At 41.6% G+C, this 14,634-nt stretch overlaps 2 protein-coding genes across 2 annotated transcripts in view; one reads left to right on the top strand and one right to left on the bottom strand.

The window, feature by feature from the left end:
• The window catches only part of LYRM1 (LYR motif containing 1), a 36,270-nt gene extending 30,873 nt beyond the window's left edge, over nt 1–5,397 (top strand). Inside the window, exons 3-4 of the mRNA XM_040356849.1 lie at nt 293–385; nt 4,320–5,397. Of these exons, the coding sequence (XP_040212783.1) occupies nt 293–385; nt 4,320–4,436 (210 nt within the window). The 3' untranslated portion in view covers nt 4,437–5,397. The remainder of the gene's footprint in view (nt 1–292; nt 386–4,319) is intronic.
• A 2,837-nt stretch (nt 5,398–8,234) lies between these two features.
• The window catches only part of DNAH3 (dynein axonemal heavy chain 3), a 483,492-nt gene continuing 477,092 nt past the window's right edge, over nt 8,235–14,634 (bottom strand). Inside the window, exons 60-61 of the mRNA XM_040356847.1 lie at nt 12,083–12,220; nt 8,235–8,752 (exon numbers count right to left, since the gene is read on the bottom strand). Coding sequence (XP_040212781.1) covers nt 8,399–8,752; nt 12,083–12,220 — 492 coding nt within the window. The 3' untranslated portion in view covers nt 8,235–8,398. The remainder of the gene's footprint in view (nt 8,753–12,082; nt 12,221–14,634) is intronic.

Genomic DNA, 14,634 nt, shown 5'->3' with positions numbered 1-14,634 from the left:
TTTTCTCCATCCACCTTATATGAATAATACAAACTAATCATCTATGGTCAGCTACTGTAAATGAAGTCCTGTGCAGACATTCACTACAAAGCCCAGTGTAACTAACTTGGTGCATCTTTAAACCTTTAGAGGCCGTAGTGCTGGTATTTATCAATGTCACTTAATGTCTCTGGATCAAGTTATATCTCTAGACCTTGTTTGAATATTGGTCTTTTATCTTTACTTTGCTTGCAATTTGCCTATTACTATTTGCTGACTTATCACTCTTTTTTTTTTTTTTTTTCTTTTTTAGATAACGCACAAAGAAACTATCGAGCAATGCAAAGAAGAATGCAATGCAAGGATTGAAATTGGTTTACATTATGGAATCCCATACCCCAGACCTGTAAGTTTTATCTACATTGAAATTCACTTTTATCATAACTAGCAAGTGTGCCCTGTCCAGAACTGGAAATGCTGGGGATATAACCGTGCTAAAGAAATATCTTAGGAGGCTATTTGTGCAGAGGATATGACAGCAGGCAGTATGTAGGAAAGTAGTGCGGAGGATATGACAGCAGGCAGTATGTAGGAGAGGAGTGCGGAGGATATGACAGCAGGCAGTATGTAGGAGAGGAGTGCGGAGGATATGACAGCAGGCAGTATGTAGGAGAGGAGTGCGGAGGATATGACAGCAGGCAGTATGTAGGAGAGGGGTGCGGAGGATATGACAGCAGGCAGTATGTAGGAGAGGAGTGCGGAGGATATGACAGCAGGCAGTATGTAGGAAAGTAGTGCGGAGGATATGACAGCAGGCAGTATGTAGGAGAGGGGTGCGGAGGATTTGACAGCAGGCAGTATGTAGGAGAGGAGTGCGGAGGATATGACAGCAGGCAGTATGTAGGAGAGGAGTGCGGAGGATATGACAGAAGTCATTATGTAGGAGAGTAGTGCGGAGGATATGACAGAAGGCAGTATGTAGGAGAGGAGTGCGGAGGATATGACAGCAGGCAGTATGTAGGAGAGGAGTGCGGAGGATATGACAGCAGGCAGTATGTAGGAGAGGGGTGCGGAGGATATGACAGCAGGCAGTATGTAGGAGAGGAGTGCGGAGGATATGACAGCAGGCAGTATGTAGGAGAGGGGTGCGGAGGATATGACAGCAGGCAGTATGTAGGAGAGGGGTGCGGAGGATATGACAGCAGGCAGTATGTAGGAGAGGAGTGCGGAGGATATGACAGCAGGCAGTATGTAGGAGAGGAGTGCGGAGGATATGACCGCAGGCAGTATGTAGGAGAGGAGTGCGGAGGATATGACAGCAGGCAGTATGTAGGAGAGGAGTGCGGAGGATATGACAGCAGGCAGTATGTAGGAGAGGGGTGCGGAGGATATGACCGCAGGCAGTATGTAGGAGAGGGGTGCGGAGGATATGACAGAAGTCATTATGTAGGAGAGTAGTGCGGAGGATATGACAGCAGGCAGTATGTAGGAGAGGAGTGCGGAGGATATGACAGCAGGCAGTATGTAGGAGAGGAGTGCGGAGGATATGACAGCAGGCAGTATGTAGGAGAGGAGTGTGGAGGATATGACAGCAGGCAGTATGTAGGAGAGGAGTGCGGTGGGAATGACACGGGTGCAGCCTGTGTGTAGAGAATTGTGGAAGGTATGACAGTGGGTAATATGTGTAGGAGAAAAGATTGGGGGATATGACCACCGTAAGAACAGTTTATCTTTTGACTCACAAATAGTGGTTACTGATCTTTCCATAAATAACAACAAAAGCGCTAATCATACAGGTACATGACAGGGGTGGAGAAATGTTTACCAATATGTATTTGGCAACCCTTTTACAAAATTGAGTAATTATAAAGGTGATGTCTGATTTGAATGAGGACATTGCCTTTCTTCCCCTATGCCCGCATGCTTTACATGCTAAAGAGGTTGATTTACACGCTAGGATGACCTCCATGCAATTGGGGTGTATCTGTCTGCTACGGATTTTATTCAGAGATCGGATTCTCTTTTTGCAATCACGGATGAGTTATGGAAGGTCTGACAGCCTCCACTGTTTCTAGGTGGATTAGGCAGATGGTGGTTCAGGCTTATACCATTAAGAATGAAAACCTGATTTATGAAATTCGAGCTAAGCACATCTATCTGCAGTGTTTTCTTATTTCTCTCCAAAGCCCTACGTCTCATGTATTTTTTCTGCTGCTCTTTCTTATGTTATCAGCATGATAACTTCTGACAAGTTCTCTGACAACCGAGATAAAACCAGCCTGAAATTTGTGTCAGGGGTGGGTGCTCTAAATAGATTTGCAGAGAGAGGGTGTATGCCTTTCCTCCAATCGGCTATCGCACAGTGTATGCCAAGAGTTCACACCCAGTTTTGAACAGGAAGAAAAAATCTCTAACACAATGTTCACTTTCTAAAGAATATAGAAAGCTGAATACAGCAGATATACATGTAAAACTTAGGGAGATGTGTTTCAATGTAAACATCCCGCAATAGAAAAAAAGCATGACAGGACCCCTTAAATGTGAGATATGGGGTAAAAAATACCTCAGATCCCATATTTACACTAAAATGCAATACAATTAAATAAATTCAATTAAATGTCTTAAAAAAAAAAAAAAAAAAAATCCCCATTAAGATCATTGGGCGGCTGTGACGTTTTGACGTTGCTTCCATTATCCAAAGTTATGGAGCCAAGTAGGTTCCATTTTACCTTCACTCGGCTCCATGCCTGTCAGAGGAGAGGACGCGATCGTCTCCGCCGCCACCGAACGGCTCAGGTAAGTGGTGGAGACAACCGGAGCGCAGCAGGAGGGGGGGTCCTCTCCGCCCCTGATAAGTGATCTTGCGTCTATTCCGGCGCAGAGCCCACCTTTATCCCAAAGAGGACTGCCCGCTGTTTCTGAAAATACCGGGTTATGCTAAGGTACTGGCGTACAGCTACGGCTATTTGCGGCAAGTGGTTAAGGGCCGGATTTCTCCCTTTTCCAAGTAGATGTTCTTGCATCTGTGGATGCTTGTTTGGGCCGCAAAGTGTTACAGGTTTCTGCTCCCTTGTGGGGGGGGTATTTTATTTATTTTGACCGGGCTTGCTTTTACCTGTTTGAGCTATTGTAGGACTGTTCTGGCTCTGGTTTCCCACCCCTCACCTTTTGGAACTGCTTTTGGGACGTGCCTGTGTTTGAGAATAAGAAGCTGTATCCATCAATGAGCAAAGAACATTTTTTTTTTGTTACTCACCGTAAAATCCCTTTCTCTGAGTTAATTAACGGACACTACACATTGTTTTTTATTTTCTTTGTTGGTACTGCTTTATTAATAACTGGTTTGTCTATAGCAGGGGTCCCCATACTTTGGTTCTCCAGTTGTTTAGCAACTACAATTCCTATCATGCTTAGTCATGTCTGTGAATGTCAGAGTTTTACAATGCCTCATGGGACATGTAGTTCAGCAACAGCTGGAGGGCTGTAGTTTGGAGATCTCTGGTCTATAGCTGAGAGGGGGATTTATACCAGCTAGGACTGCCCATATGTGGTGCTCAGTTTCTTTTCGGCCTAGTATTCTACTCCTGTAGGTGGCGCTATAAACGGGGCCGGATTCCAAACAAGGCCAGTCCTCGGGGCGGCACTGCGGCTGAGAGGAGAGGACACTTTCACTTTCATATCGGGAGTTCCCCCCTGTCATGCGGATGGTGAGAGGAGAAAAAATTGAGGGAAGAGGAGGCGATATAGTTCTTGGCAGCAGCAACCCCCCTCCTTCTAAATGTAATTTTGTCATTTTCAGCAGCAGCACTCCCCAATGCTCAATGTCTTTTTTGGAAGCAACACCCCCCCCCCTTCTCAGTGTCCTGACGAAAAAGTCCCCCGGCGGATATTGTCCCCCCCCCCCCTCCGTACTGCGCAGGCGGGGGCGGCATTGAAGGACCCGGCCTTGGGGTGGCAAAGGGAGTAAATCCGGGCCTGGCTATAAACATTATCTTCAAGAATAAGAAGCTGTGTTTTCAATAAACTCAAAGAAAGGGATTTTAGTGAGTAACAAAAATCCCGATATTTACAGTTTTTGATTGTATGGGAAGGCTTGGAACCTCTGTCAGTATTTTATTTCTCAGCCCTAATACAGAGACTTTACCTCACTTTATGTACCTTTTTGATAGCGGTAAATAAATGTCAAGGACTGTAGTTGTTTCGACTCTGTCCAAAAAAAATAAGATGTACTTTTACTTTACACTGCAAACTGTTTAATGTGGTAGCCTCATCTGCGAAATGTTGAAATAAATCTTTGAGTACTTTTATAGAGACTAACCTATCATTTCTTGTATTCTTAGACCCACCTACCTCCCATGGGGCTGTCAATGTCTCACAGTAAAAAACTGAACAAACAAGATAAGCTGAGGAAGCAAGCTAAGCCTCTGTACCTGAAATCACATGATGAGATCTCATAGTGCCTATGGGAAGGGGTAGGGGGGTGGAGGGGCAGAAATCCGGCTGCCATCCTTTTCTGTGGCCCTACTCTTGTATGCATATTATACAAGCCAGACAAATAGAAGTGCAAAATCGCAATACTGGGACTGCAAAAGTAAGCATGAACTACCGTGTGCGGATTATTATATTTGTCATCTTCCTGCACATTGCTTGTAAAAAACAAATGTAACAGCACATCAGTGTATATGTTTTTTTAATTTAACAATATTGTTTACGCTATGCACAATGTGTTGAGATGCCCTGCCGTGCTTTGTAATTTGATTCTGCATTTTAATGCAATGCACACCAAATGACCTGCATGAAACGGGGCACAGAAATATTATTCTCAGTCTTGCATTTATCTGATTAACACAATTAGTGTAAAGTTTGTAGGGCAGTTCATACACCGTTACTGCAATAAAATTCACATTTGTGTGATGCACAGCAACATGTTGTATGTGCTGGTGCAGCGAGTTGCCATTCAGCCTCAATGGCACCCCTGTGCACCCTCTCGTGGACGTATGTAATGATCAGGAGCTGGCAGGTTGAGCTCCTCCTGATCAGCCAATGACTGTGGTCACGTGATCAGGCAGCCTGTCCCACCCCCTGGGTGTGCAGACCCACTTAAAGCGATGCTTGGGCCAAATTTGTTTTATACTGTATGCTAATGTTTTAGAATCCTTGTTGCCATGTGTACTTTATATACATGGATGCGGCCATTTGCAGGCTTCTTATAGTAGCTAATCTACAAATGTCTGCATTTTGTAAACTATGAACATGGAAGGGCAGAAATGTAAAAATGGGAAAGTCATAATAACAAGTTACTGTAAGCACTGCAGTTATATATTTTTTAATTTGTGTTCTATATATATGTATATATTCATCCTTTAAACAAATGCCTTTTATGAAATATATATGAATAAACTGAATCTATTTATGTGACTCTCCTGATTGCTGTAGTAGTTTATGCAGGTTTGAAAGGATAATATGGCTATAATGTTTTCTAATGTCAAATTATCTGTATTAAAGTAAAATTTCTTATATGAAACTATTTCATATCTAAACTTTTTTTTTTTTTTTTAAAGGTGTGACTGGAGTTGTCCTTTAAATAAAGTTATAACCATTAACTGTAGTAATCTGCTGTCAGTGCAGTTTTACTTTTAGCAGCTAGAAGTTATATTGCCTAGAGCGAAAAGCAATGTTGGGATTTACTTTCTCTAATTACCACCTCTGCTCCATGTAGTGTGGGGTCCGGTTTATTTTGATTGAGAGTAGTTTCCTGTCCACTTTTGAACAAGTAGAAGCCAGATAATTTGTCTTCATAGATGTCCCTGAACACAACCTGAAATTTACTTACATCAGCAATAGTGCCTCTTGGAAGGCTCTGTGGTTGTATCCATGGAAACACATTTTTAAAAGAATTTAGCCAAGTTTTTATTTTATATTGGCCTAGTTTCTATTTTAGTGTAGAAATAAAATTATCATGTCTTTAATTTGCAGATTTTAGGTATTGATGTTAAAGTAAAACTATGGGCAACCTATAAGGGAGAGTTACTGCATAACCCCCTGTCATGTTTTTGTTTTGCCATTTGTATCCCATTGGGGAGACTTCTCTTCACTTCCTTTCCCATAGCCAAAACAGGCAGTGAGGAAATCCATGGTTGCCCCCAGAGCTAGTGTCCCCAAAACTTACTTTAAAAAATAAAAATGCCTCTAAACTAGTATCTCAAAAGGAAGATTTTCCCCTCTATACCTACTTTGGTGGCAACCCAAATATTTCTTTTTTTCACTCTTGGTAAACAGGATAAGTAGAGAGAGTGAATTTCCCGAACGGGAATAGATAGCAATAAAAACTGCCTGGTGTTCTAAACCCACTATCCAAGACAAAAAAAAGTTTTGTGTTTTTTCTTATACTTTCTTACCCCTTTCGCACTGCTCGCTTTAGCACTGTTTAAGCAGTGATTTTTGGCCACTAGCAGGTGGCGCTTTTAACCCCAAAGAAGCCTGTGTTGCAGTGCTTCCGAAGCACTTTTCATTCATTTCAATGGGCAGGGCGTTTTGGAAAAGCTAAATACAGCGGATGCCTAAGTAAATAAGCGGGCCCTGCTATATTACTGCAAGATCCACTTTAAAGAGACTAAAGCTGTCCGTAGATGGATTGAAATTCAGCCAACTCAGCAGGGATTGGCCGGATTTCAATCCATCTATGGCTGTTCCCGCTAGAGGGAAGTTGATCTAAAGATTGGCTTCTCTTGAATTGGGAATGTTGGGAAAATTTCCACTTGATCAGCACATGCTGACAATTGGTGTGATTTGACAGTGGAGGAAGATGGAGAAGTCCCTGCTTTCAGAATACAATGGCGCAGTGGGGGGGGGGGATTACTTTATCCGCCTTGATTGTGCACATGGGGTAATCCATTTATTTGTTTGTTTTTTTAAAATCGGCAAAAAAACATCCTCAACTGTTACTAGCCCAGACCCTGACCTTCTTGTGCCTTTAATAGATTGCAGTGTTCACATCTGGTGATTAGCCACACAGGTACAAGTTCAAATGCTCCCAATACCCAGAAGCATTTTGCAATGACACCATTAGAGTGGCTGGGAGCCCAGGAACGTGAGTATGTGGGTTAGGGGTCGGTGAGTAAGAGACTCTGTCCTCTTTCCCTAATGGGTGACATAAGAAAATCTGCTATAAGAAAAATGGTTGGTATACTATATCTGAACTCTGTCTGAAAATAATTACTTGCTTTTACAAATGTTTTAGTTTTAACACCTTTGCGTAACTCATTTGATGCATCCTTGTCTGAGACTATGGTTTGCCAGGAGACTGAAAGTTTTGTGTTATGTTTTATGTATACACTTTGAGGGAAGACTTTGTCCTCAAGTTTGCTGCCAAAGAATAAAACCAAGGGGAAACCACTTAAAGGGGTTGTAAAGGAATTTATTTTTTCCCTAAATAGCTTCCTTTACCTTGGTGCAGTCCTCCTTCACTCACCTCATCCTTCGATTTTGCTTTTAAATGTCCTTATTTCTTCTGAGAAATCCTCACTTCCTGTTTTTCTGTCTGTAACTACACACAGTAATGCAAGGCTCTCTCCCTGGTGTGGAGAAAGCCTCTTGAGGGGGAGAGCATGTGTCAGGATGCCCACTAACACACAGCTCCTTTCTCTATTTGCAAAGTCGAGAGTGTCCTGACTTGCCTGACTAGGGTAAAGGAAGCTATTTAGGGAAAAACGTCTTTTTTTTTTCCTTTACAACCCCTTTTTAAAATAAATTTTCTGTCTTTTGCTATTTGACACACATCTTACATCTGGTAAAACATAGCGAGAATGTTACATATTAAAACACCCTACAACTCTAATACTCTGGCTAAACCTATATCCATAGAGTATACCTTAATCTTTATCTCTTCTTTTTTTCTACGAGAGAAAATCTTTTATTCAAAACTTTACATTACAAGCGATGCAAACAGTGACAAAACAGCAATATTGTTAACCACAGGATCGATGGGATCAAAATCCTTATATCATACAAAACATTGGCGCAGGAGGTAGACATTCCAGCACGATAACCCAGAAGGGCCCGACTTGGGGGGGGGGGGGGGGAAAGGAACTTCGTGCAAGTGGGTAAATTACATACCATGACAGGTCAACAACTCGCAGGAGAACAAACCTAGTGATTCGATCTTTATCTCTGATATGTGGTAAGAAAAGTATGTAAAAGGCTTTGTCAAGCATGTTGCTTATGGGTCAAGAAACAAATTTACCCTGACTACAAAATTGGATTAGGTTCAAATTTATTAAGATTTGTACAACCAATTGTACATAGCAGGCTGGTTTTAGGGCACATACTATGTGACATCTGAAATGTATAAATGTGTATAGCAGTAGTGAAAATAAAAGAACTACTATGAAGAGAGAAATCCTACAGTACTCTGTATAAATTAATCATCCAGCTGGCAGAGGGCTGCCACACCACGGTTAATCCAGTGTTTCTGAGGTTTGTCTGTGGGAAGTTCTATAGGGAGGACATAGTTGGTGGAATGGCCGGTGGTTGAGAGTGTTCCCCGCCTAGCGCTGGTTTTATATACTGGACAGAAATATAAGTTTTTGTGCTCAAATTTTGCGCTTTCTCCTGGTTTCAGCCATATGACAGGTAGAGAATCATACAGGATTTTGGGAAGAGATTCTCCAATCTGCATCTGTTGTCTGTCCCAGCGTGCTCCCTCTAGGAAGAGTCCTCTGATGTACGCACCATCTTCTGGAGAGGTGTCTATGGTGTGTTCATAACTGGTCACCTGAAATGGAAGACAGATAAAAATGTATACAGATTTGTGCAGAATACAATCAAAATGTAAATGAACAACGTTGTGGGTAACCAAAGCAACCATAACAGTACATGTACTTTCAATATAGAAGATATTCTCAATAGCACAGGTACTGGTCAGATAAGGAATCATTCTAACACAACTGGCAAGGTAAATATGTATTTTAGTAGGTAGGATAATGCAAAGGCAGCAGTTGTATTAACATTGTGTATTAGAATAATTTTAATGTCTCAAATAGTGAGGTATTTTGTTTTGGAACATGGGGGTAGTGTGGTAGGTTGCCTGGGTCCCCCAGTGAAAGCTGAGGAGATATGGACAAGAAAGTAGATGGATATGGCAGTTGAAACACAGTTCCTCCCAGGTTTAAATGGCAAACTCCATTCCTATGAAGCACAATCCAAGATTTTTTTTTCCTACTGTCTTTAACTGTAGTGTGTAAGATGTGAACTTTTTTTATTGGAATTCATTTGAAAGATGCTGGATATAATGTATGAATTATTACTATGTAGTATAGAGGTTCTTTTCACAAACATTATAACACACTGTACATTTCCTGTTTGCACATCTAGCCCCATCAGAGTAGGAAACAACCTTTATTTTCTCATGTATTAGAATGGGTAATACGTTAATTGTGCTTGTGTGTACTATTTTGGCAGATGACTCAGAGTTTACTAATCTTTTTATATAGTTAGGCTAAATTCTACTTCTGCTGTATCTACATATAATGATCACTCAACTTTTTCAAATTGTAAAACTATACTCTCATCTCAGTTTATTGCACGTCCACCTAAAGTCGTCCTTTACAGGATAAAAGCAATCAAATTATATATTCCTCAAATTAACTTTTGTAACACATTTAAAGATAATTCTCCAGTTGCCCTCTTCATTGTAGATAAGGCCCTAGCTTAATTCCCTAATGCCCCGTACACACGATCGGAAATTCCGACAGCAAAAGTCTGATGTGAACTTTTCGACTGTATGTATCATCGGACTTTTGCTTTTGAAATTTCCGCCAACAAAAGGTTGAGAGCTGGTTCTCAAATTTTCAGACGGAAAAAATTCCTATTGGAAAATCCAATCGTCTGTAGCAATTCCGACGCATGCTTCAAAACAATTTGACGCATGCTCGGAAGTATTGAACTTCATTGCGTTCTTGACGAAAAAAAGTTCTGAGAACTTTTGTATGAGCGAGTGTATGCAAGCCAAGCTTAAGCAGAATTCCGTCGGAAAAACCCTCCAAGGTTTTTCTGACGGAAAATCCGATTGTGTGTATGCGGTATAAGAGTCATCCTCCAAAGTGAAAAAGGGCTAAATCATACTAACCAACTGAAACAAGCCAAATTCGTGGCCTCATCATGGATTAAACCATTGTAAACTTAGGCCCAAAATGTGCAGCAAATAATATAGAATAAAATTCAAATAGTCGCCACTGGCATGTGCCACCGAGGGGTTATTATATAGCCTACTATTGGCACTTATTGATTAAGTTATGTATATAGTTGGTCTGGAGTACTCCTTCAAGGTGCAGAATGGAAGGTCTGATATGCGGGATAGAGAAGGTTGCACCCACTATAACGGGGGTGGAGGGATGATGAAATCGGATACCATTGAAGGGAATGGCACAAGCACACATATATTCCTGTTTTCCTGAAGCAATAGTTATGGTTCCGACCTGCAGGCGGCCTTTTATAGTGTGGGGCGTGTACTAAACCCCGTGAGCCATAATTGGCCAAAGCCACCCTGGCTTTGGCCAATTATGGCTCTCCGTTTTTTGCGCGCTGTGATTGGCCAAGCATGCGGGTCATAGTGCATGCTTGGCCCATTATCAGCCAGCTATGCGATGCCGCAGTGAATTATGGGCCGTGACGCGTCACTCAAAATTGGCGCGAACGGCCCGTAATGTTCGTATTTTGACGAACGGTCGAACATACGATGTTCGAGCCGAACATGGGTTCGACTCGAACACGAAGCTCATCCCTACTTAGAAATTGTGGTCCTGAACACTAACAGCTCACTAATCTACTTATATTATCCAATCAGATTTTCTTTACGTTTTTGCTACTGTCCTAGCTACTCATTTAGAGAAATATCTATACATTCAGTCTACTTTATCTTTATCTTTTTAAAGCAGGGTTCCACCCGCGATTTTTTTTTAAAAGTCAGCAGCTACAAACACTGTAGTTGCTGACTTTTAATAAGGAAACTTACCTGTCCTACTTGCCCGCGATGTCAGCTGCCCCAAGTCCAATCTCTCGATGCTAGCAGCTCCCGGCGCCCCTATCCACAGTAAGGGAAACAGGCAGTGAATGCTCTTTGTGAATGGCCCGGCTGCTCTCGGGGATACACACAGTTCTCAAAAGGCAGCGCGCCCCATTCACAGGAAGACACCGCAGGAGGACGGAGGAAGAAGACCCACTGCGGACGATGAAGAGACAGATTACAGACTTCCGCATAGCAACAGCTATTTATTTTTTTGGGGGGGGATTTTTGGCTCCAAAAAAAATTTGAGGGTGGAACTCCACTTTAAAATGTAACAGTGAAACCAGTTTATAAAAACAGAAGAAATCGGTTTATGTTTCCACCCAAGATAAAGTCATTTAAATGTAATTTATTTTCAAACCTGAAAAAAGGTGACACATTCTTTTTCTCTAACTGTCGGTAATCAGCCTCGTTGAGTGTTTATTCAAATGTCACCAGGGCTATGAAAGAAGCTGATTGTACAATGTAAAAATTGATTTGGCTCTATCAAACCTAGGTAATGGGAAAGGGACACGTGTGGAAAAGTGTGCTGTGAGGATACATTATGGGTATTGTCAATAAATATACAGGCAGTTTCCATATATTGTATTGTACAAAGACAACTAATCCATGTGCTTTAGTCCTCTTGAGGGAGCCATCCTTTCACCATTTAAGAATGCAGACAATCTTTGATTTAATAATGCTTCTAAACTTATAGTTCCAGCAGGACCAACCCAGAAAGTTTGGGACCTAAAGCAACGGATGAATAATGGAGCAAATTAAATGCATTTACAAACACAACACTGCCTCTAGTATTATGTTATTTAAAATTGTAAGCCTTTGATTTACTCAACCAGCCTTTGGTACCTCTAAATAAATAATGCCATGTACCAATACAGTGTGTGTGTGTATATATATATATATATATCCCCAGATGTTAGAAGATGACTTGTCATTGTTTGCATAGATAATCTCCACCACATTATATAAACCATGGGACCTAAAATCAGTGTATAAATAAATAAATAGCACATGCACAAAATGCTAAATGCATCTACTTACCTTATACTGAAATCCAATATGGTCAATAGGGATTGTATATTTTCTAGCATAATTCTGGGAAACGCCAGTCAAAAATGATTGGGTGAAATAAAATCCTGATATCCAGAATACTTTGGGTGGACCATTGTCTATCCAATCCTGTCCGGAAATAAAAGTTATCAGATTCAGACATTGGCACAAGGAACCACACATTTAAAGCATATAGTGAACCCTTCCCTTTAAATAACTATTTATGTTTAAAACAGAAATGAAAGTCCAATTTTTTGTGTATACATTGGAACCTCGGTTTACGAGTAACTCAGTTAACAAGCTTTTTGAAAGACGAGCAACTTTTTTTAAATAATTCTGACTCGGTTTGCGAGTGTTGTCGCAAAAAGAGCAAAATTCAAGCTAACGGAGCCTGCAGTACCGCATTTGGCCTGAGGTGGGGGGGGCCCTGTAAGCAGAGCCGAACGTCGCCGATCACAGCCATTCGGCCCGTTCGGAAATGCATGAAAAGTCCAGAGGACAGCTCGGCTAACCTCGGAAAATCTCGAGAACCAAGTCTTTTGCCGAGATCAGCCGAAGTGTCCTCGGACTTTTCGGATGTTTTCAAGGCTCTCCGGCGCCCCCTGCCTCTGGCCGCATGTGGTATTGCATGCCATTGAAGTCAATGCCGAACAAATTATTTTTGTTTCCCATTGACTTCAATGGGGAAACTTGCTTAGATATGTGAGTACTTTGGAACACAAGTACATGGTACAACAGACATATATGAGCAATATGAAATGTTGAGGTAACATACGCTTTAAATATATAATGACCCTTCAAGATAAAATTTCAGTACAGTTATACTGGCTTGCAGTATTAGCAAATCTTGAATAGTACATACGACTGTACATTAATTTCTTAAAAGGTTTTGCAAACATTTTAAAGACCTGTGTTAAGCAGTTGCATTTAAACCAAGAATATGGTAAGAACAATTGTAAACCAAGAGTTTTATGGCCAGAAGTTTGTGAACACCTGACTACACCAATGTGTCCCTAAATCATGGACGTTTATATGGAGTTGGCTTTTCATCTGCAGCCTATATCCCCTCTGAAATGTTTTTTTTTCTGTGGGAACATGTGCCCAATGCCCATTCAGCCAAAAGAGAGTACTTGTGAGCTCAGTTACTGATGTCGGACAAGAAGAACTTAGCTCTCAATTGGTGTTCCAGTTCATCTCAAAGGCGTTCAATAGGGATGAGGTCAGGCCTCTGTGCAGGCCACTCAAGTTCCTCCACACAACCCACAATATAATACAAAAGACATAACCATTCTGGATTAAAAAGGTCCTCCCCAAATGTGCCACATGGTTGTTCACAAGCATAAAATTGTCTGAAATGTTTTTCTATTTTGTAGCATTAACCGTACTCCTTACTAAAACCCCTAAACTCAATAAATTGGAGTGGTGTCCACATACGTGTGGTCCATATAACATAATATGAAATATTTATTGGACATTAATCATGCACATCTAAGGCCCCGTACTCACGACCAAACATGTCTGCTGAAACTGGTCCGGAGACCAGTTTCAGCAGACATGTTTGGCCGTGTGTAGGCCCGAGCGGACCATTTTCGGGCGGAACGGACAGGTTTCCAGCGGACAACTGTTTCCTGGACTTGCTTTAAAACAGTCCGCTGGAAACCTGTCCCCCCGACATGTACGGTCGTCTGTACCGCCATCCCTCGCATGCGTCGAATGACTTCGACGCATGCTTGGAAGCATTTTAAAGGCAGGCCACCATTGTCGGGGCGACACCGCGTCATCGACGTGGCGACACCGCGGACACGCCCCGCGTATTGTTTACACGCGGACCTCTGTTCGATGGTGTGTACAGCCATCGAACAGAAGTCCCCGGGCAGACATGTCCGATGAAAACGGTCCGCGGACCGGTTTCATCGGACATGTCTGCTCGTGAGTACTCGGCCTAAAAGTATCACAAAAATGTCTTGACCATGCTTTCTCATGTCAGAACTGATAATAGTTGAGACTGGCACAGCCCGCACACAATAGAGTTGATTTACTAAACCTGGAGCGTGCAAAATCTGTTGCAGCTTTGCAGAGAAACCAATTAGCTTGGCTACTTTGCATAATAGGAATCCCCCCAGCTTTAGAGATAATGTATATACACCATGTGCATGATTATTAGGCGATTAATATGACTAAATCATCATTTTGAATTATATTATCCAACTCCAAGCTGTATAAACTTGAATGCTTATTGGATTTAAGCATTTCAGGTGATGTTTATTTGTGTAAAGAGGGAGGATGTGGCCTAAGGGGATCAAAACTCTATATATCAGGATGTGCATAATTATTAGGCTTATTTTCCGCAAAATGGGCCAAAAAGGAGATTTAACTGACTCTGAAAAATCAAAAATTTACTGGAAGCAACAGAAATTGCTAAGATAATGAAGCGTGATCACAGAACCATCAAACGTTTTGTTGCAAATAGTAAACAGGGTTGCAAGAAACGTGTTGAGAAAAAGAGATGCAATTTAAAGTGGTTGTAAAGGCAGAGTTTGTTT

The sequence above is a fragment of the Rana temporaria genome, chromosome 6, assembly GCF_905171775.1.
Source record: "Rana temporaria chromosome 6, aRanTem1.1, whole genome shotgun sequence".
Classification (NCBI taxonomy): Eukaryota; Metazoa; Chordata; class Amphibia; order Anura; family Ranidae; genus Rana; species Rana temporaria.
This window is presented reverse-complemented; position numbering and strand designations above follow the sequence as displayed.